This window comes from Topomyia yanbarensis, chromosome 2 (genome assembly GCF_030247195.1).
Source record: "Topomyia yanbarensis strain Yona2022 chromosome 2, ASM3024719v1, whole genome shotgun sequence".
In the NCBI taxonomy this organism is placed as follows: Eukaryota; Metazoa; Arthropoda; class Insecta; order Diptera; family Culicidae; genus Topomyia; species Topomyia yanbarensis.
Window position 1 is genome coordinate 301468530 of NC_080671.1, and position 25505 is coordinate 301494034.

The 25505-nt window shown below is 37.1% G+C and overlaps 1 protein-coding gene across 5 annotated transcripts in view; it reads left to right on the forward strand.

Moving 5' to 3' along the window:
- The window catches only part of LOC131683385 (abnormal cell migration protein 10), a 164597-nt gene extending 142120 nt beyond the window's left edge, over positions 1-22477 (forward strand). For 3 of the 5 annotated variants that reach the window (XM_058965310.1, XM_058965311.1, XM_058965313.1), the window contains 3 exons: positions 16872-17716; positions 17780-18155; positions 18216-22477. In XM_058965310.1, the coding sequence (XP_058821293.1) occupies positions 16872-17716; positions 17780-18155; positions 18216-20006 (3012 nt within the window). In that variant the 3' untranslated portion in view covers positions 20007-22477. Of the gene's footprint in view, positions 1-9144; positions 9302-9595; positions 9651-16871; positions 17717-17779; positions 18156-18215 lie in introns of those variants that run through there. The other 2 variants (XM_058965312.1, XM_058965314.1) reach the window with 2 other exon arrangements.
- The last annotated feature ends 3028 nt before the right edge of the window (positions 22478-25505 follow it).

Sequence of the window (25505 nt, forward strand, 5' to 3'; positions counted from 1 at the left end):
TACGAATACTCCCATTTATTTTTCTAATCAGTTGATAAAAGGGGTCCGCAATTATAAATTTACTCTAAACGTTTTTTACACGCCTTATGCTTTAGGTTCTTCTCTTGATCGGATTTCCAATATCCACAATATTTTTAGTAAATGTACCATTTTACGGAAGCTTTGCTTTAAAATTTATTTTAAGATATTAATATTAAAATACACATTCGGATCCGTCATTCCATCAATGAAGACCAAATTTCTAGCACTTCTAGTGGACATATAATACCCCATACAATAACTCCACTGTCCCTGCGCTTAGCTGCTGTTATAAGACTTTTACGTCCAGGTCTGAGTTCGATTTTCTCCACTCAAAACAACAGCCATTTGAGTCAAAGATGTTGAATTTGGACTCGTAGACAAGGTTTACAATCTTTCCAATATTCCGAAAAAATGTTTCAATGTTGTTTAGTACACAAAAAATCAATTCTTTGTTCTTCTCATTGATGAATGGCTTCTTGCTCAGAACACAGGTATTGTAACTGTCCGTTCTCCGTACACTACGAGCCGTACCAGAGCAGACTTATACTTAAATGCTATGGTTCAATTATTTACTATGTATATAACGTTAATTACTCGATTTTCCCAACTTTTTGCCTTTCTCAATAGAAAGGTATTGCAATTGCTCTGAAAACCAACTTTTTAACGGAGGCCCGGAGGGCCGAGTGACATATACCATTCGATTCAGTTCGTCGAGTTCGGCAAATGTCTGTGTGTGTGTATGTATGTGTGTATGTATGTATGTGTGTGTGTATGTGTGTGTGTATGTGACCAAAAATGTCACTCATTTTTCTCAGAGATGGCTGAACCGATTTTGGCAAACTTAGTCTCAAATGAAAGGTGCAACGTTCCCATAGGCTGCTATTGAATTTCTAATGGATCCGACTTCCGGTTCCGGAATTACAGGGTGATAAGTACGAACACGCAGAAAATGTCGATTTTAATAAATTCTGCAATGAATGTATAAAGGTGAAAAATTTTCCAAAATATGACCACAACTGCTTCGATTTGTAGTATTAGGTCACTAACATCCATTCAAAGTCTATTTGGCCACATTGGCCACCATCCTCGGTTCCGGAAGCCCCGGCGGAAGTATCTAAATTCAGAATAACAGTCACATCGGTTTCTCGGAGATGGCTAGACCGATTTGACTAAACTTGGCCTCAAATGAAAGGTATTGCGTCCCCGTAAATGGCTATTTAATTTCATCCCGATCCGGCTTCCGGTTCCGGAGTTACAGGTTGTGGCGTGCGATCACATAGCAAATTGTGATTCAAACCGATACTCCGATGAAAGCAAAAAAGGTAAAAATTTCGCTAAAATGTCTCTCAAACAATTTAAATTTGCTGTTCTAGGTCACCGACGGCCAACCAAACTTTCGTTGACTACACTGACCACCATAGACGGTTCCGGAAGTGCCCGGGAAAAGCGGCCATCTTTCAAAATTTACGAACTCACATCAGTTTCCCGAAAATGGTTGGGCCGATTTTCACAAACTTAGTCCCAAATGATAGCTATAATATCCCCATAGATGTCAATAAAATTTCGTACGGATCGCTTATATGGGTCCGGAAATATAGACTAAATCGTCCGGTCACATATAAAAAACCCAAATAAGCCGGAACTCAATTTTTTATTTTTCAAATGGGGGACCCCATGAAATTTCAGAAATCGATTTCGTATTTTTGATGCCAAACATCTTTAAAATGCATGAAACGTCGAGATTTTATGTTATCTCGAAAAAATTTTTTTTTATAAAAATCGACTTTTTGGGACTTTGCCGATTTCGCACCTTTTTTCAGTTCAATATTACCATGGCTGTTTTTTCTTTTTCAAAATTTTAGAATGATTTATAATAATAAAATATAGTATATTCATTTAAAAGTTTTTAATGAATATAAACAACGCACACATTCTCGTGATTCATGATTGAGAAAGGCACAATTGCACCGCTAGGTGGATTAAAATAGGTTTTTTAATTTAAAATTGTTTATCCCTCATCGTAAATTTTTCACAGCTCAAGCTTTTCGCAATATCTGCTCTGCGTTTCACCACATCAATGTTTCTAACGACATGTTAAATAGTTGAACGCAACCTTTGAACAATTTCAAAGATTTCATGAAGTGATGTAGCTTTATTTTGGTGAGTAATAATTGGTTTTCGTCCCATAATGGCAGTTAGTTTACTTTTTTAAACCATTAGGGGAGACCGGGGCTGGTTGGCCGAGTTTTGCTTTCGTAATTTCTGTACTCATTCTGGTTAGACTTTTTGAAAAACGGTTTGCGCTATCATTAAGGTACAACATTTGAGCACATATGTATTTTTTTCATACATAAAAAAAATCAGGGAAAAAGTTATTAGCAAAAAATGCGGAAAGAAAAATCGGCTAACCAACCCCAGGGCTGGGGAAGGTTGGCCGAGTTTGGTAGAATAAGTGAAACACGTCAAATGTACCTGTAGAAAACCTTTATTAATTAACATCATTTTTCGAATATACGTAAAGAAAATAAAATCCACTCTTCACTTTTTAGTCTTTTTAAGCTTTGTAGACTTATTTTCGGCAGCTTTAGTTAACTTTTTACCAGCTCTCGCTGCTTTTTTTTCTTCTTCGAATCAGATCGTGCACTTGCCTTGGGGAATGGTCTGACGTCTTCTGGGAGGCTTACATCTGCAGCAGATTCTGTGCTAATGGACGAGTTTTATTCGGGGTTGGGTCCATCTGTGACAAATCCTGCCAGAAACTCCTCAAGAGGAAAAATTCCAGGATTGAAGGGGCAGACGCCAGAGACTCTGAAATTAGCTCGAATATTGTTGGAGTGTTCGTTAGTTGGGTATTCGATAGTTGGGAATGCCCCAATTGAAAGACGCTCTTATATCAGACAATAAGAAAGACAATAGGCAAAGATGTGAGCAGATGCATTTTACAGTACTACAGTCCCCTTTAGAGATTTTTTAACATCTATCAGCCGACCCAACTAACGAATCGATTTCGGTAACTGGGACGAGGTCGTAACAAATGAAATGCAAAAAGGTTTTATGGCATTTTTATTACTTATTTCTCCACGGTGTCTTTGTAGAACAACTTTATTCAAAAAAATTCGGCAACCGTAAAACTTCGGGATATGAAAGAATGGATTTTTCCCTTTCATTTGAAAGTAAAATTAAAATATTCTGTCGGGGGGTCTAGAACAACTTTTTATTTTAAAGTTTTTTTTATTGAAAACTTAAGTTTTTTAATGAAATTAATTCGCATTTTTGCTACTAATTGGTACTACAGACATTCAAAAAATACTAAAAGTGAGAATCTGATGAACAATTTCATTATCTACAACTTCGTAGAATGCTATAAATCGATGTAGAATCACGCAAGAAAGTTATTAAAATTTTAACAGTTTTTAGGTGTGCGGGGCCTATGGATTAAGAAGTCGGTTAACAAGGATTTGCAAAAAAATGTTGGGTTTAAATGAACAGTAAATTCAGATAAATTTCAATGTATACAAAGTCCCATTCTCAGCAGAAAAAATATATTTTCAGATTCCTCTGGGTTTTGGGCGAAAATGGCACATTATGAACAAGAAGGTGTGGAAAGTGTTGTTCAAATTTATTAGATAATCTGACACCTTTTCAAGATGTTGATTAATGTCACTGATTTTATCATGCCTTTTTCATTTCTTTTCTCGCTCTAGGAGATAGCTAATGTAAACTAGAATGACCCTTCTTCCTGATCCTATCCTGCCTGGTAAAATACACACGGGAACAAATCCGTTCCTCGAAATGAGAAAACTGACTCATGATTTTCGGAATATAGTGTTTTTTCATGTTATGAAAATACACCATGATTTCTGTGCATCATATCATGAACTATTTGTCCGTAACGCAGTATATGCGTTACTCTTTTTTTACTCTCTTCGATGAGTATAATTTCAGGCTTTTTAATGGCGATTCTGATTCCTGGTAACATGAACTAATTTTCTGAAAATTGTCAATTTATTTTATGAAATTGAAAATGAATTATGGATTTATCAATCCAATTATTATTTATTTACTAAAATTAATTAACCTCTCACATTTACTATTATTAAATTGGCAGAATTTTCATGCAAAAGTCTTAATTTGAAAACGACACTTATTCATTCACCAGGGTTTTCGCTCAAAAACCGTGTTAGAATCCTAGTGAATAAATTTTAAAATCGTTAATTATGTTGAAAATGATTGAGCTGCAGTATTGACGCATCGTATGATAAATGATGCAACGAATAACTGCAGTTCGAGCATATTAGAATTGTTCGTGTTTAAACAAACCTGTCACTATTGAGGAAATCCTAATATGCTTATTTAATAGTCTGCGCAAAAAAGGATAACTCGACAATTTTATTTTCAAGTTAATTGAGAAATTGGCCATTATTAACAATCGTCATTGTCAGCTTTCGCAACCGATTTCTAACGCGCAATTGGACAACTGCGGTGTAGTGCTGATCGCACTGGTAATATTCCCTCAATGAAGGGTCCTTTTGAGATCAATGCCTTAGCTTCTGCACCACCAGTATAGGATAGATATAACCTAAATACTGTTGCTATTTTTACTCCTTTGACTGGTTCGGTAACTTATGGCTTATCTATTTTCTATGCATTCTTAATTTATACAAATTGTTTAAGAAAGTTGTTTTTCTTCGGATTATATCTCTGGTACTGTTTTGCGAAATGACTTTTGAAGGATTTGTGCAAGAATTCTAGAAAAAATACTAGTAAAATGGTAGTGTTGCCAAATATGCAACTATTTAGTTTAGTTTATATAGTTTTTTTTCGTAATACACACATCGGTTACTGCAGGTCTTTTTAACACATAAAATGTCATTATATGTCATCATGTCATCTCTAGGGATACTGATCACATGCAATTCAGGATTCTGTTTGGATACTTTCCAGGAATCTGATCGAAGTCTTTTTATCATTCCAATGGAATCTATTTCAATCGAAACTTTATCTGTATTTCTACGGTTTAGCCTTTCTCAATAGTTTTTTCTTCTGAATTTTGATGCAGGATTCTAAAGAGAAGCTTCTTAGAGGTCTAGTGGTATCCTTCTTAAGATATTATTCTGCTTAGATTCTGATTTATTCAAGATGCTGATTGAATCATGTTCCTATTTTCAATGATATCCGGTGTAAACTCCGGACTTTCACACAATATTGCTCTTCTTCCATTATTTCCTTCAACAATTGATTCCTGCTCAGAATTTCAATGGCATCTTTAACCCCTTCATACCCATGTTGTTGATAAACAATCATGTTTCTAAACGATTATAACTTTTGGTTTAAACAACATATGTTTTCAACGACAAGCAAGGCTAATAACTGTGACTAATATCATTCATTTGAGCACTAACAGTTAGTTATTACAAATTAGTTATTACTACAATTAATCTGATTGGGTTCCGCTGAAACAGTGGTGCCAGTGATAGTTTCTGTTAATGGTGAAATGAAATTCTGGAATATTTTCGTAGCCTGGCAATATTATTGAAAACTGATGAAATTTTCTAATTTAGACTGCCTTCAACTACCTTTTTTATGTAATTGTACTAGATCGGAAGGTAAATATAGAGCAGCTTCTATCACTGCGAACATGGAACCTGTCTTTTTTAAACAAGGTTTTTCGTGTTTCATAACGCCAACAGTTCTAAGGAAGGAAGAATAGTTTTGGAACCCTATACGCGGTAGAAAAAAGCTGGTCAAGAAAGGGTTGACAATGTTTGGTACCTCAAACCACGATGAATGTTAGACTATGTAAAGAGGGAGCCAGCAGGTGGCAGGGAAATCATCATCTACGTAACCTTTGGTAATCATTCGTTGGTGACAAACATGAGTGGGTAAATTTGCAGATAGGGTAATTTGGGGAGAGATGCCGCACATTTTTAAAAATCGATCCTGCATCAAAGTCAACCATTCAATAACTGATGAAATTTTACCAATTTCGACAAGTTTCTAAAACACTGTGAAATGATTTTTGTAATGAAAAAAAAATTCACCAAATTTTCATGGACATTTTACAAAAAAGGTCATTGCGGGAGAGATGCCGCATGTGCGGGTAGGACGCCGCACCGTGGTCACAAACTGAAAAATTGTGAACAAACGTATTTTTTGGCTCTCATTGATGTTTTTGTGATTCAGTGTCTTCAGTGAGTTTCATGAAGTTTGATTGCACCTATAAATCGGATAGTACCTTCACTTTTCTTCAGGGGGTACTACCATTTTTTTATTCAATATTTTAAAAATATTTTTCTTTTTCAACCTTGTGTAAGGTTCACACAGTTGGAGTAATTTAATTCAGTGCACTATTTATCTATATGCTTGTACGATATACATATATATATATATATATATATATATATATATATATATATATATATATATATATATATATATATATATATATATATATATATATATATATATATATATATATATATATATATATATATATATATATATATATATATATATATATATATATATATATATATATATATATATATATATATATATATATATATATATATATATATATATATATATATATATATATATATATATATATATATATATATATATATATATATATCTATGTGTTAGTAGCAGTTCCTTAAAAGCATTGTTTGGTTGTTTCAATGAATTTATACAACTTAGGTTTATTCTTGAAAGATTAATTTGGAAAAGCATCAATTCGTTAAAATTTTCGCTTTTATCTCTATATTGACATCACTACAAATCAATGCGTTCACGAAAATTAGTGCCTGAAACTTTAAAGAATAAACCAAAGTAACTAATACTCAGATACATGTCGCCCATTTAAATATATAGATAAAAAGACTCATAATCCTATATGTCACTGTGTTAGGTCCGTTAGTTTGTGGATATACATTATTAATAACCTATACCTGACGCAAATGAGCATTTAATGGCATTCCGGGGTGAAAAAAAATACATTTTAGCTATGCATCCTCTTCCATTGAGTTCGGCATCTCACCCGCAATTTTGATGCGTCATCTCTTCCAATTGTAGGAGAGAGATGCCGCCCGACGCCATTTTCCTCTAAAATTATGGATGATCGTGCTAATGATCAGAATGCCTTCTAAAAGATCCCAGCTATTCAACCGATACATGATTTTCCAAAAAAAAAATCGAACCATTAAAAAAAACGAAATTTTAATGTAGTGCTGAAAATTTTTCGGCACTCCGTGATGCAACTGAACGAACAAAATCATTAATAAAATTTTCGTGAGTAATTAAAAAGGATTATTTTACATCTCTAGAGTTATAATTCTTCGAAAGACAAACTCACAATATCATATTACCGTATAAAAGTGACCCCATATACGAGATATAGAGAGTGCGGCATCTCTCCTGACGCGGGATCTCTCTCCCGAAATTACCCTACTACATGCGTAGTGATCACATGACAATAGTGATCACATGACTAAATGATGCTACTAGGACAAGGACAAGGATCTCTTTGTGGAGGCGCAACGCGCCCTCTTCTAACTAGAATGAGGGTTAAAAGGAACGATAGCTGTGATATGTGGACAAAATGTAACACCACCAAGAAAATTAAAATGGAGCCAAGAAACAGACGACTCCCAGGTTAATTACTTACTTTATTTTTTCTAGTATACGAGTAATTGAATCATTTACCTCGTAAAATCGAAGCCCCGACAAATCGAGTTTGACCTGTATTGCAAAAGACAAGCTATTAAAAAATTTATCTAAGAATTATTGCACAAATAGCTATAAACATTTGATTCATACCGTTAATTCGTTACTAATATAAATAAAAAATGAAAACCAACTGAAACCTTCACACCTTGAAATTCTGAATAATCGACTAGGGTCGAAACCGGTACATTTTCATTTACCATAATAGAAACATTTGCGCTGAATATTTTATTTCTAATTTCTTCGCGAATAAAGCTTAAATTCATAACATAACACAAAAAAGTTCGACTCGATTATCCGGGGTGAGTTTTTTAACGAAATCTCCAAGTAATCGAGTCCAATCTGTAACTGCAGTTTTGAATGTAAATGTTGAAATAACGTTCGAATTATGGATTCAATTATATTATATTTGTTGACCTGCTAACCAAAACTAACTCACGCTGCTGTTATGCATTTTTCAAGAAATATTTCCGCACTGGCAAACGATGATAGTAAGACTACTGCAACGAAAGTGCATATATAGTTCTATTGTGTCAGGAACGCTCAACGGTGTCACAATGTTGCATCCATCTCATATGCATTAAATGCAATTTCCTTTCCCTCTTGGTTGCTGCTTAGTGACATTTCCTCTACGCTCCGGGAACCGTATCGGCTATGACACATAAACCACCGGTGAACATTAAAACGCTGCTGTGTTTGAATGGCGAGCATGTAGGGAGAGAGAATTAATCTTTCCTCAGTTTGTGGCACACAATCGGCTATAGCCGGAATTGTGATTCAAGTCACGACGCCGTGGTCGCTAAAGTCGGCTCGCTCGCTGGGGATTATATTTTCCGTGTCAATGCGAGACTGCTGCACGATCGGAAAAGTATCCCGCCTGCTTCCGAACCTCCCAAACACCGTTAGTTTCTTTTCATGACCCGGTTCCATTTAAATGCTTGCTTTACGGTATAAGCAAAGTGTGGGCAGAACACGAGCGTCGTTGGCAAGCTAGGAATACTTTTTGTGTTTATTTTATTTCGTTTATGCTGAAATTTGGATGAGTCTGCACGGTTTTTCGTGTCTCTAGGTCTAGCAGGCGTGCGTGAAAAGCCATATGTGTAACCGGGAAAATTTGTTATTCCTAGAGTGTGTTTGTGTGCACGTGAACTAGTCATGTGCACATTTCAGTTCGATAAGGTATGTGTGACGCTGTATGTACCCGTATTTGACCGGTAATTAAAGCAGAACGGTGAGATGTGGGTGTTTCTCAGTGGACAAAATGTAACATCTGGATTATTGAGAGCAATGCATTTTGCTCGTGATTGTGCAGTGCTGTTGCGCGCAGTGGGAAGTACGAACTGTTTGCTGGTGGTTGTGACGAGATTTGTCTGGGTTTCGCGTGTATGCAGCTCAGTTTCGCTCTTAACTTCGAGACGGACTGCGAGACAGTCGAGTTGTGTCGATTTAGTGTAGCAGATGGGGAAAAGAATATTTTCTCGTCCACCTTTGAGTTTGTCGAAAAGGGAAAAGTTCAGACTGTCTGCATCTTTTGCACCAGGAATGTCGCAATCAGGTTTGAATTTGTGTTCCTTTAAACATCTTGAATCATTCTTTAGCTGGAATGTTTGTTCCTTTGGGACGGTGAACAGTGTTATAATACGGCGTAAAGACATTAGTAATGTAGAAGTATTGCAAAAGTATACAGATCTCAAAACTGGCATAGTCCTGCTTCATAAATGTACTCAATTACTCTCTACCTCATACTTGCCTCTTCTTTGAAGGGTAATTGTCGATTCTGATACCGGTAATATGCTGCCGGATGTTTCGTTATCGATTCTGATTTGCTGTCAGCGATAGATGAGGATTATAGGATCAACCTCCAGTGATTTCTCGTGAAATGTCAGCAAAGGAGTTTCAAACCGGTAATTACATAATCCGTGTTGCATTTTTTCTCGTTCTTTGCTTGATTCTATGCGTACGATATAGCAGTTTTTGTCGCCATTTGAGGTATTTTTCAATGATAGTCAACTTTGTTGGAGAGTATGCAGCAACCTCTATATTTCAAATAAAATGAATCTTTTCTAAAAAATGTAATTACCATCATGCAAGTGCCAATGCAAGTTATTTGACGAAGACCAATACAGGCCACCCGCTTCGGATGGTTAAAATGACATTGCACGCAGTAGAAGCAAACCAGCCGATAAATGGCGGCACCTAATGCTGGAAGGAAAGAGGGCGACCGCCTTATAGAAGAAACTTTTTTCGCTCATGCCAGACGCACAAGGGAAATATAAACCTGATTCTCGGTGCATTAGACCTTCACAACCACAATGACGGCATGTTGTTCACGTGGGGATATGTATCATATAGAATCAAACGCGGATAGGCCCTTCCGTGTTCTGTCGATATTGACGCATGACATGAGTTTTAATTCCATAATATGTATATATACCTGTTCTGGAGGAAAGTAAAATGATTGATACGTGACGAGCTAACCTCACTGAAAGGAGCAAAAAGTGTTCGCTTGGAATGGTAAAAACTGTTCGAGACCTTGTCTGCGTGGAGCGTTACTATGTGGAATAATGTGTCCGTTTCTTGCCCACACTGAACCGTTGACCACTGTTTTGCTAGGCTGCTACTACCCGGAGCTAACGTTGATTAGCTTTGGCATGCAAATCGTCGGTCAATCTCGTTGCTGTTGCTACGTACTACGAGTGTCGATGCAGTGGAATGAAAATCACATACGACACTTACCGAGCGGTATTTGAGCTATTGATTAAGCGGATAAGGCCAATTAATTTAACAAGCTGCGTTTTTACACAATGACCAAGAATCTAGTGCGAACGGATCAAAAATGTCGACAAATGTAAGACACGTTCTTAGAATGATATTAGCTGCATTCTTGCTTGGTTTTTGGTTTAAATGACATATAATTGCGAACATAATATATGGTACAGGCTAGTATCAGAGCAGCGATCTGTGATTCTTGAAGTGAAAGTTTTTTGTTTAAATGCGTGATCTCAAAAAAACATGACGGGGATCCAATAACTTCATGCCAATCAATGAAGTACGCAAGGCCACGAAATCGATGAAATAGCAATTTATGCATAGACAAATTATGTACACTTACAGTGAGAGTCCAATGTCTCGTGTGATAAAAACGTGTGTCTGTCAAACGGAGCGCTGGAAACGAAGATAAAGCTGGTCTGCTGGACCCCAAGATGGTCGAGAAGATGTAGCCAAATTCAAGCTCTTGTCAGTTAGTTATGCTACAAGTCTATCCAAAGTGGCGATTGGTTTCGTAAAAAAACATTAAAACGTTTGGATTTCATGTTAACATCGTCTACACCGAATAGGGATGTGGAACATAATGTCGACGTTTTAAACCGGATTTTGGAAGCTCTACACGTAGTGGTACATAAAAAATCATTGTATCGTGATAAAATCCAAACATACGTCAAGGGATTAGGCAACTTTGGATGACGAAAAATATTGCGACAATTTATGTTGAAAAGGAAAAAAGTAAGCACCTTCAACCTTCGAGACAAAAAAAGAGCGTACAAACTTCAGATTTTTGACAAAAACCGTAACCGCGTTTAAAACTATGCTCCTTAGACAGAATTATTTCTGATACTTTCATATTCAATTGCTTTAGAAACATTTAGGTAAATTGCAAATATGTGCACAAGTTTTCTATGAATACTTATTAACAATCGACATTCAATACGCTTGAGCTAACTTATGATGCTATCTTTGATATTCGCTTGCGGGTCGAACTCGGTGTGCAATCGTTGTGGATGCTGCGAAGCTTACAAGAACTTTCTTCCAACTTAAATCATTCCAAACATATTACCTTCAGTTATACTGATAAGGCACATCAACAATAGTGACTCCACTTCTTCATATTTTTAAAGCATCTACTGCTAGTGACATTTTTATATTTTTCTGGAAATCCGCGAACATGTTATCAGTTTATAAAAGGAGGAATAAGCGACACGGCGCATGTCTGTGTTAGCGATTTACTACCCAGTGAACGGCTAGTGAGCGATATCTGTCAATTTTTCCACCGTGAGAATCTACCAGATTGTGGTCGAGAGGAACGACGACGTCGAGCCTTGTCATGGATTAGTCGGTTGTGGTGTAGGAATTGGTCCGATATAACAGTGCGATCCCAGTACAGATTGAAACGGGCCATTTTCTCAGAAAAGGCGAATGGCACACCCGGCAAATATCCTTGATGTCTTGGTGGCAAACATACTTCCTGAAATATCCTAAAATGGCTATCATGTCGGACTCGATCACTAAAAAGAATTTACCTCGCTTGAGCCATAGGTTCGATGCAGCCTTGTCGATATGCGGTTGCTTTAACTGGTGGGTGTGGGCACCGTGCACAGCTTTATTCTTCCTTGCAGTTTGCAGTTAAGTTTGTAGATCGCTTCCGCTAAGTGCGCTATAGTTGCGGTTCGCAGCACAAACTGCTTGATATACTCTATGTTGATTGGAATTTTCCTCAAAGTATTCACAAAGTCGTAGTACCTGCGCTACGCATAGTGCCTGGATGTTTACTAGTCCTTGTATCGTGGCAATGTGAATTGTTCCAGCGCCGACTGAAGTTGGTGGCTTCCCACTTGCGTTAACGCCATCCTCAATTTGCTCTCAAGACCTTCCAGGTCAGTCCGACTTCACATTACGACGCCGAAACTGTAGGTCAACACGGGCACAGCAAACGTTTTGATTGCTCTGACTTCATTCCTAGCCTACAGGAAAGACTTAAAGACACAGTTAACTCAACTCAAGAACTTATCTCACAGTTTAAACTTGATATCGGTGTGGCGGATCCCGCGGAGTTGCCAGGATCCGAGGTACTTATACGATTCACCACGAAACGTGTCCCGAATCATCTTACCTTCGTCGATCTCGCAGCTTTCAGTGTCGACCAATCTCCCTGATAGTAGCTGAGCAGATCGGCATTTTTCTAGACCATACTCCATGCCGGCGTCGCCACTAATCCTTTCGACTAGTTTGAAGGTGTGGGTTAGCTTCTCTGATGACCTTTCTCCATATCTTACCTGATAGTCATGCCCGTTTCGATTGAATGTCTTACTGAGCGGGTTAAAGGAATCTTGGAATGTTCCCTTCAAGATGTGGAGCCTAGACCGCAACACGCATCACAGTGTCGCCTAGCCGGACAAACCTCAAAATTTTATTTTAGATTTTTCATGATTTAATATTTTTCTCTGTTTCCTAACAGGTTGCATAGAGTCTTCTCAAAATATTAAGTCATGAGGACGAGAGTTCGATTTTTTACAGAGCTTCAAAGGTGAAATAGATGATGAATTATGAAGAAAAATTTTCAAACCTAAGTTATTCAAATGGATATATCTTTTTAGTTAAGATTCCGATTGAGGTCAAACTGATTTCATTTGAAAGGTTATTCCCTGGAATTATAGCTGCCATGCGATTTAGTCGATACAAGCCTTTCTTCTCGCTCAGACATGAAAAACAAAAAATAAATCGTGCAATAATTTAAAGTTAAAGTCATAACTTACTTTTACTTTTTTTTGAAACGGTTCGGAAAGATCGCTTGTTGTTCTTGTTACTTGAAAATTAGAGTACTTTCCGAAAATGAATATCTTGTTTTGCCCCTTTCTGCCGAGGTATGAAAAAATGTGATTTTTCATGATATGTCTGAAGGAGACGCATGTAGCCTTTGACTACCCAGGGTTCGCAATATAATTTATAGATGTGTCTTATCATTATCAACAATTGAAAAAATGTGTATTTAGCTAAAAAATTCATCGCTCTTATTTTTTTGAAAATGAAGTGTTGAATTTTCGAACCACCCTAAGTGCCAAAAGTTTGAGGTAACAAAAAAAAAACAAAAAATAAACATCAAATATGAATTTAGCGTCACAAAATTACCTTGATGTGAAGTTTCATCAAATTTGGGCCACTTTTGAAGTTTTGTCCGACTTTTGTATGGAAGGTATCACTGTGGCGTCTTTTCCACTTCTGAGCTTCGAGTGAGACAACGGAGGAAAAAAGTTTAGAACAGCGTGGAATAAAAACATATCGGCAAGCTTAGAGTTTCGTACGACTCAAACCTTTGTCTTCTACCGCAGGAGCCGGAACAGTCTCGCTCTTTCTTGAGTACTATGCCTTTTACCATTAAAAATACTTTACGTCTTCCTGTCCCTTGTGAACTTATTGTCGATGCCACATAAAACGCATATTTACGTTAAATTTAATCAAGAAAAATCTGTCGTTAATCACTATCAAATTACGTCAACGAGTTTTGTCTCGAAGCTGTTCTTCAGGCTCATTATATTGTGTCGACATGGCTGCACTTGGACGTTCGGTAGCGTCTATACTCCTGCACAACAAAGAGAATTAATGATTACAATCTTTATTACTTTAATTATTGATGCTAATTATATATCTGTAAAAATATGGTTGGAAATGATAAATGTGATAAGAGAGTGATAGAGAACTAGTTAGGTTGTGACTATCAAAAGTGATGGATTGATAGGTTTCGAAGTGTTATCATCATTTATGCTTGCGAAAAATAGTTTACGCCCTAGGCATAAATTACAATTTGTACACATCTTTAGCTTTCGATTAGGTGAACCACGATATTGAAATCGAAAATATAATTGGAGTTTCCTGAACATCTACAATCATAATCACCTCTACGTTAGAAATATCCAAAGGAAGCAACTTGGGATCGTTGATGTTTTTATTTTACTTGAATGGTGTGCTGAAGTCTTCCCGACTGTTTTACGTGAGCGATATCAAGATATTTCGTCTGTTTCACTCAATCGAAAATTTCGGACTTCTCCTACAATAGTTTAAAGCATTTGGCGATTAGTGTACCATGAACCACGACAGGCAAATCAAAGGTACAGCCGAAGAAGAGAGCCAAAAGAAAATTAGACATAATTAATCACATCACTCCACTGCGACCGACACCTACAGTAGTGCTCAAAAGTCTTTTGTAGGTACTTCATTTTCTGCGAAATGACGTACAAAATCGTCCTTTACTTATCTTTCGAGTTATGGTGTCTTTGGCAAAGTTATTACATGGCATCTAGCGCTTTATTTGATCATTTCATATTAGTTCGGGATTCAGTCGCTAGGGCGGCGCTGTTATCAACTTTTTAATGGCACGAAATAGAAAGATGGTGTCTTCGACAAAGACATGTCAGTACATTTTCTAAAGATACTAACTTTGTAGGTCCTACAAGTTTTAAAATATGGTGCATTTTTGAAAACATATTCTGTAAGTAAAATTTTTAATTAAAATATACTCTATCTCTAAACATGCAGGTCCTAAATAGTTTGACAACTCGAAAGAACCTACAAAACACTTATGGGCCTGTTTTAAGACGCTTGAATTTTTTTTCACAGCTTACCACTAGCTCCACTACTTTTTACACAAGAAAATGTAAACAGGGGTTTGTTTAAACAATTTTCGTCGTTAGACTTTTTTGCACTTCTTTGTCGATGACAGAGATGCCAATATTACGGACGAAATACCACCTACAAAAGACTTTTGAGCGCTACTGTACATGGCTGACCTTCAGAGAGAATTTAAAAATGGTGATCTCGGAATAAAAAATTGACTAATGCGATGAGCATTGATAATAACATTGCTCTCATCAAATACTTCAAATGGGTGAGGAGACAATGATAATAGCTGAAAATAGGCTTCACACCCTATCTAAATCTATCAATTATCTTGTTAAGTGCACATCTCCTGAAAGTAAAAAAATTGACATAGTTGAAAGCCCAGCAATTTTCCCAAATATATAATGGTGGTACGCAATGCTCTAGTTCCGCTTTGACAGTTTTCCGGTTATGATTGCCAATGCCATAATTCAAAACCTTGGCAGCAGTGTTGTAAAAAAGTTTTCAATTTATGATACTGCTTCTGGCGGCTTGGTTAAACTGCGTATTGATTGCAATGGGCTTTCTTTGTCCAGGATCTGCATAACACAGTTTGTAAAGAACAGTTACGCAAAGACTGAAGCCAACATAAGTCAACCCGTCGAGCACAAACAGAAGGCACCTCTGCACCAAAACTGTAGATTCTGATTGTGTTCGATTAATTGAGATATTTTAGCTACGCTCCGCTAACTAAGAACGGTTGTAAATCCACAATACTATAATTAAAAAATTAATTAAAAACAGCTTGAAATCATAATCACAATTATAGCGTGAACAACATTTTACATTTTTATTTAAATGATCGTACCACGTCGTGTATTCTTGACAATATTAGCATGAAAATAAATATTTTTTTCCTTTAATGAAACCGTGACTTTCTATCAACGTGAAAAACTACAACAATATCTGCAAGACGAGTTAAATCGTGTGGATTTAAGCAAAACACGTAGTTTTGCATATATTTAAATTGTCCAAAATAACTGCAAAATTACTGTACTAAACGTTGATAACCCTCGATTTAATCTGTCATAGTAGCAAAGTTAAAATTGGGTGCATCTGTCCTATTGAGACAAATATTAAAATTATCTATTTATCCAAAACATCGCCTAATGATTAATATTTATTTATCTGGCTGTAATCGATTTCTTGGCAAGCGAAGCCATGGCTGTGCATCGCTGAAACGGGGGATAGAGTATTTCATCGCCCACTGGAACAATTCCCTTTGACTATTCCGTTTTGAATTGAATCGAAGGCGGCATTTCATTTTGTCGTCTTAATTTATGCAATTGACAGCTCCGTCTTTTGAATTCTGTGAAAGTTGAACATACCTGCTTAGACGCACGTGTGTGGCCATTCTCCTCCGAGGTTCCTTGAGGATTCTTTTCTTTTCGAACGTGATTTTCTCCTACTTGCTTCGAGCAACTTATGTGGGATAGAGAATGCTCAAGCTCACCACAGGGGTTGGTTATATTGCCTCAATATTTCCTTGTCACACAAATGAATTATCGTCTTATATGAATCGACACTTAGCCTTCAACATTTTACTGCGTATTGAAGACACCGTCCTCCCATCAATTGTTTCAGCAAAATGGTTTAAATTTAATCACCATCTATTTTTTACATGATCTTCCGATAAGCAAAGGCGCCAAAATCTTATCCACAGTTAATCATTTTGTTTCTTGTTTTCTTTTTTGCAGGGTTTAGAAATTTCAAATCCAGCCGTTGCAGCTTCAGTCACTAGATTGCGTCCCAAAAGTAATACCTCAACCGAGCGCACTGATTCATATCGCTTCTCAATGGCGAACTTGGAGGAAACACATGAAGCTGAGTTGGATGCAATCCTAGGAGAACTCAGTTTGTTGGAGCAGCGAGGCGAATTACGTCAGGGTCGAACCCACTGTCGTACTAATTCTACGATTTCAGCAGCTACAAATACAACAATTTCGTCTGAGAGTGGCTGCAGCAGCGTTCCAGATAGTACTGCTAGTATAAGCAGTTTGCGAGAGCCTCGAACAGACAGTCCAGACAATGACTCCGCGTTCAGTGATACCGTTTCACTCATGTCAAGTGAATCGTCTGCATCCAGTAGTGTTAGTTCGCATTTGAAGAATCTACAACAGAATGTCCAGAATGCGGTTGATTCTGGAAAGCAAGCAAAAATTCATCTCGCGCTACAAAAGTTGGAACAAGCTACAGTAAGACGACTTTTCGTGAAGGCCTTTTCGGCTGACGGCGCGTCAAAATCGTTACTGGTAGATGAAACGATGACCTGTGGACATGTTACGCGGTTGCTCGCCGACAAGAACCACGTTCAGATGGAACCGAGCTGGGCGATCGTTGAACATCTGCCAGAATATCAAATGGAAAGATTGTTCGAAGATCACGAGCTTCTGGTCGACAATTTGATGTTATGGAGCAGGGATTCGAAGAATAAAGTTCTATTTCTGCAGCGTCTTGACAAAGTTTCGCTCTTCAAGTCGCCGGAATTGTTTCTTCCGGGAACACAGATGGCGCCTGGAAGTGACCACGACGAGCACACTAGGTAAGTGGCGGCTAATAGATGCACCGAACATGTCGTATAAATGTTTGTTTTGATAATTTCTAGGGTGATGCTTCTAGATGAGTTCTTCTCCAGCTTGAACCAAATTCCACTAGAAGGACCACTGTATTTAAAGAGTGATTCTAAGAAGGGTTGGAAAAAGTATCATTTCGTATTGCGCGCATCTGGTCTGCACTACTATCCTAAGGAGCAGAAACTGCGTTCGGTGAAGGATCTTCTATGCTTGGCTCTATTTGCTGGTCATGAGGTTTATCGAGGATTAGGTTGGAAGAAGAAGCATAAAGCACCGACAGATTTCACATTTGCGCTGCGATGCCCGAAAGTTCCACCGGGTGCTAAAGGTATACGATCAGTGAAGATGCTTTGTGCCGAGGACGCGGCTATGTTAGAAACGTGGATCACGGCAATCAGGGTTACCAAGGTGAGTTATGTCAATCCTAATAAATATTCATTGAAACAAACTCAAGTTTTATTTTTGTAGTATGGTAAAAAATTGCTCGATAACCATCGATCACTGACCGAAGATTTAGCTCGAGAAGAGTTAGATAAACTTTCTTCTGCCCGTAGTGGATCTATAGGCAGCATTGTATCCTCGGTTCCTTCTCAGTGCAGCAGTAGCAGTAGTAACAGTAGTGGCAGTGGTACCAATCATTTAGTTCCTGTTCATAACAACGGTCGATTGTCACGGGCTTCGAGTTCCAGCTCGAGCGGATGCTTATCAGATGAAAATAATGGATTCGATTCTGAATTTCCTACTGGAACAATCAAGCGAAAGCCATCGATGAAACCAAATCTTCCACTGACTTCGATGACCAGACAGTTGAAAGAAGTAGGTGAAACTACTCGATTAACTGATTCCTCACCTACCTCACCGGAACGAGGAGGAACACTAACCAGGCGCCACAGTCGACGAAGAAGTGAGGAGAGCAACAATAGTGGAACATTAAAGCGTAAACCTGCTAATAATCGTGGATCAATAGAGAGTATGAGCTCTGCTGCTTCGACACCGACACCAACACCAACTAATAGCGTTCCAGGAACTCCGGTAAATCAACAACAGATGCCAACATTAGTCATAAATAACAACTTACTGAATAGTATCAATAGTACTAATCAAAGGACTAATATATCTTCTCCAATGCCAACGAAACCAATAACTTCCTTAGAGGCTATGCCTTCGTGTATGACCGATTCAACATTCTCACTGCCGCCTCCGCCGGATGATCTCGGAACAAACTTTTCCGGTTCGACCTTATCGCTGGACTCGCTACCCCCGCCACCTCCGCCAAATGAACTAGATAATAGTTTCAGTGGATCTCAATTGTCGTTAGTTAGTATGCAAATGCCATTGCCTCCCCCGCCACCTCCACCAAATGTAGTATCCATGCAATCCCACCCAATAGTAGAGGAAAATGCTAAGATTTACCAAGCCGCGGCACCTGCGATTTCACCGGTGGTTACAACATCGCAAACCGTAACTTCAACAAATGAGAATCTTGAAGTTACTACCAACATTAAACAGTCGATCATGAAATTCAACAGTCAAACTCTTCCATCGCCCATTACTAACTGTAATGGTATAAAAATCGAACCAATTTACTCAAAAACTTTGAAACCATCCGCCCTGAAAGCGCCTCCCTATAAAGCACCCCCGCCATACAATGGAGATGCAGTATCAGCCCAAACACCGCCACCAGCTCCTGCCAAGAATGTGTCATTTGCCGATTCACCGGTGCTTCTGAGGCGGAAGGTGTGCTTTGAAGATGAGGTCCAGGAACTGCCACTATCACCGCGTAGAACATCTCGTGACATTTACTCGACTCCTCCGATCCCTCCACCAAGAGCAGAAGCAACGCGCCTCTCAACCTCCTACACATCACCAAAAAGGTTGAGCGATTCAGCCTCAAACCCTCCACGAGATTTCTTGAAGGATTTACAAAGGGTGGTAAACAAAAAGTGGCAAATTGCCCAAAAATGTAAGCTTGAGCCCGCCACAACTCCACACGAAGTACTCGGATTCAGGGATTTACCTAGCGAAAATTATTCATCACACTATTACAGGGAATCGGCCAACGTTAGTCACTGGGTGCAGGAACACTATGGCTCCGAGGGTCTATATGAGAATCTTGGAAGCAATATGGGGATAGAGCCGGTATATCCGAAAGCTCAGTTAGTGGTTAGTGGGTTGATCAAGAAGCGACCACCGCCACCGCCACCAAAACGAAGTGAAAAGACACAGCTTACGACAACTGCACCGCAGCAGAGGTTATAAGATTGGGCCCTTCACGGGTTTTCCGACTGTCTGATGACAGTTCGGAGAACCGTTCGTTGCAAGCGAATGTGTAATGGGTCCTCATGCAATGTTAGTGAAGTGTAATGTAAATAGCGAAATGGTTTTATGTGCAGACGGATACATTAGATTTTAGCGAGTTGTTTGGTACAGTTGGTGGCGTTGGCCGGATACAATCTGGCCTAACAGAGAAGCAAGAGACTGGGACTAGTCATAATATGACATATGTGAAAACGAGCGGGAGGATCAGCTCAAAGTGCTGGCCTATACCATATAGTCCGCCATAATGCTACGAATGGGCAGGATACTGCCTAAATTTGCAAAACAGTCACAATTGTGATGAGTTTTACAAACATGCAACATAATTTATTGAAGTAAAAATCGCAAAATATTATGCAAATATACTAAATTTAAAATATTTTACACATACTAAAGACACAGATTTGCTAATCTTAAACTGTATCAACTTATTTAGTGCTTCTCGTATACTTGAGTGAAATTTGTTCGACACATAGTGAATTCCACGCAAAACGATCTATCAATTTTCTAACGAATTTTGTTCAATGATCATTCGAAAGCTATTAGAAATGATCAATTAGACGTAAATATTATCTACATGTGTACGTCCTTTGTTCTCTATTTCAATACAGAACATATTAAAAAACCTTAATTTTTCGAACACCTTGTGTAAGGTTAGGTATATTATTGCTTTGAAAAAGAAACTTATTAAGAAAGAGTGCCATAGGCTGAAAATACGGATACGAAAAATTAAGATACAGATATTTATTGTTGTAAACGATTTGTGCTATCTGGCAAAAAAATCATTAAGGGGCCGTACACAAATGACGTAGCTTTTTTCTGGCGATTTTCGACCCCTCCCTCCCCCCTCGTAGCATTTGGTCACAAAATTCTAACCTCCCCCTTGTAATTGACGTAGCATATCTCTAACCCCCCCACCCCCCCCCCCCTCCCCCCGCAACGTGACCGGGAGATGAAAAAATTACATATGTTTTTCAATTCTTTTAAATATATGTCCTTACAAAATGCTTGACGACTTTTATCAACATTTTCATTATAACAGCAAATTACCCACAAAAGAAGCCCATTTCATGACAAATATAGTGTGGATAGTTTTGTTTAGAATTTTACATGTCATAAAGCATGAAGAAAAGTTCACAAAGCTGCAGCTGCCAACGATTTTAGGAAGCATAAGCTCAACTAAATTACTAAATTTTCTTTGATTGAATCCGAAAGAAAATTTAATTCAGCTACCAAAATAAGTCTACTAGTTAGAAATATTAGCTAACTAATGTGAAAATTTAAATCCGCATGAAAAATCTATCCTTTTCTTTGCGAGCCTTCCATTCCGCGAACAGTAAAATTTACAAAATGAAAAACCGCGTGAAAATCAACTTAGGAATGGAGGAACATTAAATTGTTTTCTCTAATTAATGGGTTTTGATGCCCGCCAAAAAATTAAACTTAATGCTACGTCGCACAACTTCTGACCCTACCCTCCCCCTCGTCACACTTCGTCACAAATTTGGTGTACCCCCCCTACCCCCTAAAATGCTACGTCATTTATGCATGACCCCTAAATGCATTCTCACCTTCTTGCAGAAGACCAGTTAGTCTGAACCCGAACGAATTAAATTATGGCTCATTTGTTACGTGTGTTTAGTTCGAGAAAAGGTTTTAACATTAATTCATCCTCATACGACAGCTAGTAAGATATAGCACTCATCAACAGATCAGCAACAGTAATTTATTGAAAAATTAAAACTTATCTGGGAAACAATAATTATACTCGATGAAGTTTTTACATAAAGATATACACAGGCAATTTTTGAATCAAAGGTTTTGTACTGTCCACATATTGGACAATAAATGATTTAGAAAAAAATATTAATAGAAATTGGTGCTTTCTTAAAAATACTAATACAAGTAAGTGGTAACTAAAACTAAACAATCGAACAAAACAGAAAAGACGCCAACCGCTAATTGTTGCTTATATCGCAAAGTTGGAAGAAAATTCAGATATCAATCAGACCCTTCAGCGGTTTCTGAATCGAATGCCAACTCGTTGCTTTCGTTGCTATACACTGACAGATGGAAGCAGGATGGAACATAGATGTGAAATTAATGTATCAAAACGGAAGCAAACAAGCCGTCTCAACTATATATTTTAAGTTCTTTCACTATCAAATGCAGCCGCATAAATGAAAAGGGTACAGAGTAGAAAAACAACAATAACACTATAAGAAAGTGTACAAATTGGGTACTAACTGATGTGAATCGGAGTTTAGAGAAAATAATGAATGAAGGAAATTCAATTTTTGTGAATTTACAATAATCTATACTCGTAAAATATTTCGCAATCCTATCTTCATTGTAATGAATGCGGAACAGTTCGAACTGCGTCTAAAAAATAAAAAGATGAAAAAAATGATGTTGTGTTCATTCTAGTAGGTCAGACAGTCCACAAGATCCTGAGGTTTTACTTATGTATTTCGTCATATTCTAAATGGTGTTTTTATAATTTTTTGTCAATGGCGATTTTTTTTATGACTGAGTTTATATATCTTCTTCATTTTTCTTTGAATTTGTTCAGTTTTCTCGTATACTCTTTGTAAAACGATAATCTTATTAGATATAACACTTTTGTGTGATTCTTTCCATTCCCAATCTTCAGGCAGGATATTGTAGTCTATATGGAAACGAAGGTGCTTTCGAATAACATGTCAATTCCGCAAGCAATACAACTGTCGCCATGTCTACGATCTGTTTCCTTATGAACTGTGAATTTATATTAGGGTTCGTCGCGGTGCGGATGTGGGCGGTAAATGGATAGTCCGCACCGCAACTGTAAAAAAATCATAAAACCGCACCGCTTACCGCAACCGCGCTGCATTTACCGCACCGCGCGGTAATGCGGTAAAATTCTGTATTTTTGAAAAGTGTGTTTAAAAATTATTAATTTATTTGTATAGCTATATATAATAAAAAAATATTTCCTATTGACACGAACATTAACTTTGTCGGACTCCTCAGAATGTAACATTTATTAAAAAATGTCAACTTTGCCAGTTTTATTAATAAAATGCCGTACATCTTGAGATGAATACGTTCGAAACAAGGTAAATATTAGCATAGCACTGAAGTCCTATGAAATGTAGCTGTATTTCATCATTATACAGACAAAAACGTTCTTCCGCAGCAATTAATAGGAAAACTTTTAATTTAATTATCAGAAATCGTTCTACACATAACATAACTAGGGTTACCAACCGTCCTTATTTTAAAGGACATGTCCTTAATTTCGATGATTTGGGAAAGCGTCCTTATTTTTACTTCAAATGTCCTTAGTTTTAATCTTAATCCATGTTATATTTGAAATCAATTAGATTAAATTCACTCAAGCGAATGAAACATTTTACTCGCCATTTTAGTTGTTCTTCACTTTCTTTTAGTCTTTTGACTTGTTATGTTCAGATTAATGATTCAAAAACATTGATTAATTTTATTGCTTGAAGAAAAGTTACAAACTAATACTTTTGATGTTTCTCATCTTGTTGAGCGCTGACAGAAAAAAAAACGAGTTGTCCTCTATTTCAGACCATCGAATTTTAAACAGCTATCACTTTCTAGCGCAGTCGGCAAATTTCTTTGCTACTTCATGTACTTTAATCAATAAGTTCTATACTTAAGGAAAAACTTTGATTTTTGGAAATGAAAATGCTAAAAATAGGATTTCTTGTACTAATATCCATACAAATTTCAAATGTAACACGGAATGCCACGACCTAATATTCTGCATAGTTTCTTAGGACCCCAGAAGAACAAAAAAGCGCTGCTCTAAAAAAAATATTGAAAATCTTTTCTTAACACCACTCAACCAAACACATTTTAGTCAAAGATGAGTAAAATTTGTTAGTCTAGGTCAAAATTCAAGATGTCCTTATTTTGCTTTCAGCCCATTTGGTAACCCTATGTAACATAACAGGTATCCATCACATCTCAACCGGTACAGAGTTGTTGAATGACATTTGAAAAACTGCAAAAGATGTATGATTTACAGCATACAGCAGAAATGTTTTTACAAATAAGGGATTTTAGGAACAAAATACGTCAAAACACTTACTTCGTATTTTTCAAGAAATGGATGTATTCTTATTCAAATACTAAGGTTGCTCCCTTAAAATTGTATGTTTTGAAAATTTCTAATAGTTAGTTCGAAAGTTCTACCTTTTTATGTATTTTTTCCAATATTTTCCCATAATGCCAATGGCAAAAACTTCAATTGATGTTGGTAGGGGTCAAAAATTGTCCTGTGCAAAATTTGGTATCTGGACTAGCTTTGACACTTGTTGCAATATGAAGGGAGGCTTTGAGAAACACAAGAAAAATCGAAATACCCTACACTAACTTCAAAAGCTTTAATTTCAAAAAGTTACAAAATACTCACAACTGAAAAATATTAGTTGTTAATTTGGTAGAAAATATAGCCAGTTGTATGGACAATGGACGTATGCGACAAAAAAGGTATGTAGAAGGAGTCTAAAAAACGAACTGCAGGAAAATTCATTGCGAATTTTTACAGAAACCAAAAGAGGTAGAAATACGATGTTGAAGAACGAATGATAAGGTTATCAGCCTAATTTGAACCCCTCCTTATTTTGGACGCTTTTCAAACATTTGTCTCCCTTACTGCTGATTCCTCCAAATTCGTTTGTTTTGGTGATGATAATTTCATTCTTTGAGTTGTTTTTAAGTCCTAAGACTTTTTTAAGTTCTCAAAATTAATCAAAATTCACAGTTGAGAAAATGTCATTGTAAACGATTCATAATTTCACGATTGCCAAGAGGAATCGGGAGAAATGATGTATTTTTAAATTGGATTTGACAGTACAATTCAATTGTTTTTCAATGATTGGATTGTGCATTTTATATATTTGAAAAGGTTCGCTTGTAAATTTTTCAAAGTGTTCAAAATATGTCGTAAAAATAATGATGCCAAATTATATTGGACACAGCTTATAGATTTTATTTCTTAGTAACAGATTGTTTTATCATATTAGAATAAAGAAATTGTAAAAAACCAAGTAACGATAGGTTAAATACAGATTATATTCGGTTTTCTTTTCAAATCATTGTCAAGTCCATGGAAATTAGAGTAATTAAATGTTTATTATGTTTCCCTATTGTAAGGTAATAATTTCCGTCGTTCTTAAATAGTAAAAGTCAAAGTTTTAATTCACTTATTTAATGCAAACTGCAGATTTTATCAATTATTTTTTAAGTGCGGTTGCGGTAATACCGCGCGGTAAAAACTCATTTCCCGCACCGCAACCGCGAGGAAAAGTGTCGCACCGCACCGCAGTTTTTGCGATGCGGGTGCGGTAGCGACGTAGCCTAATTTATATAGTGTTCCGCTGTTAAAAGACTGGACAAGCAAATATCAGTCGTATAGGTCGGTAAGAG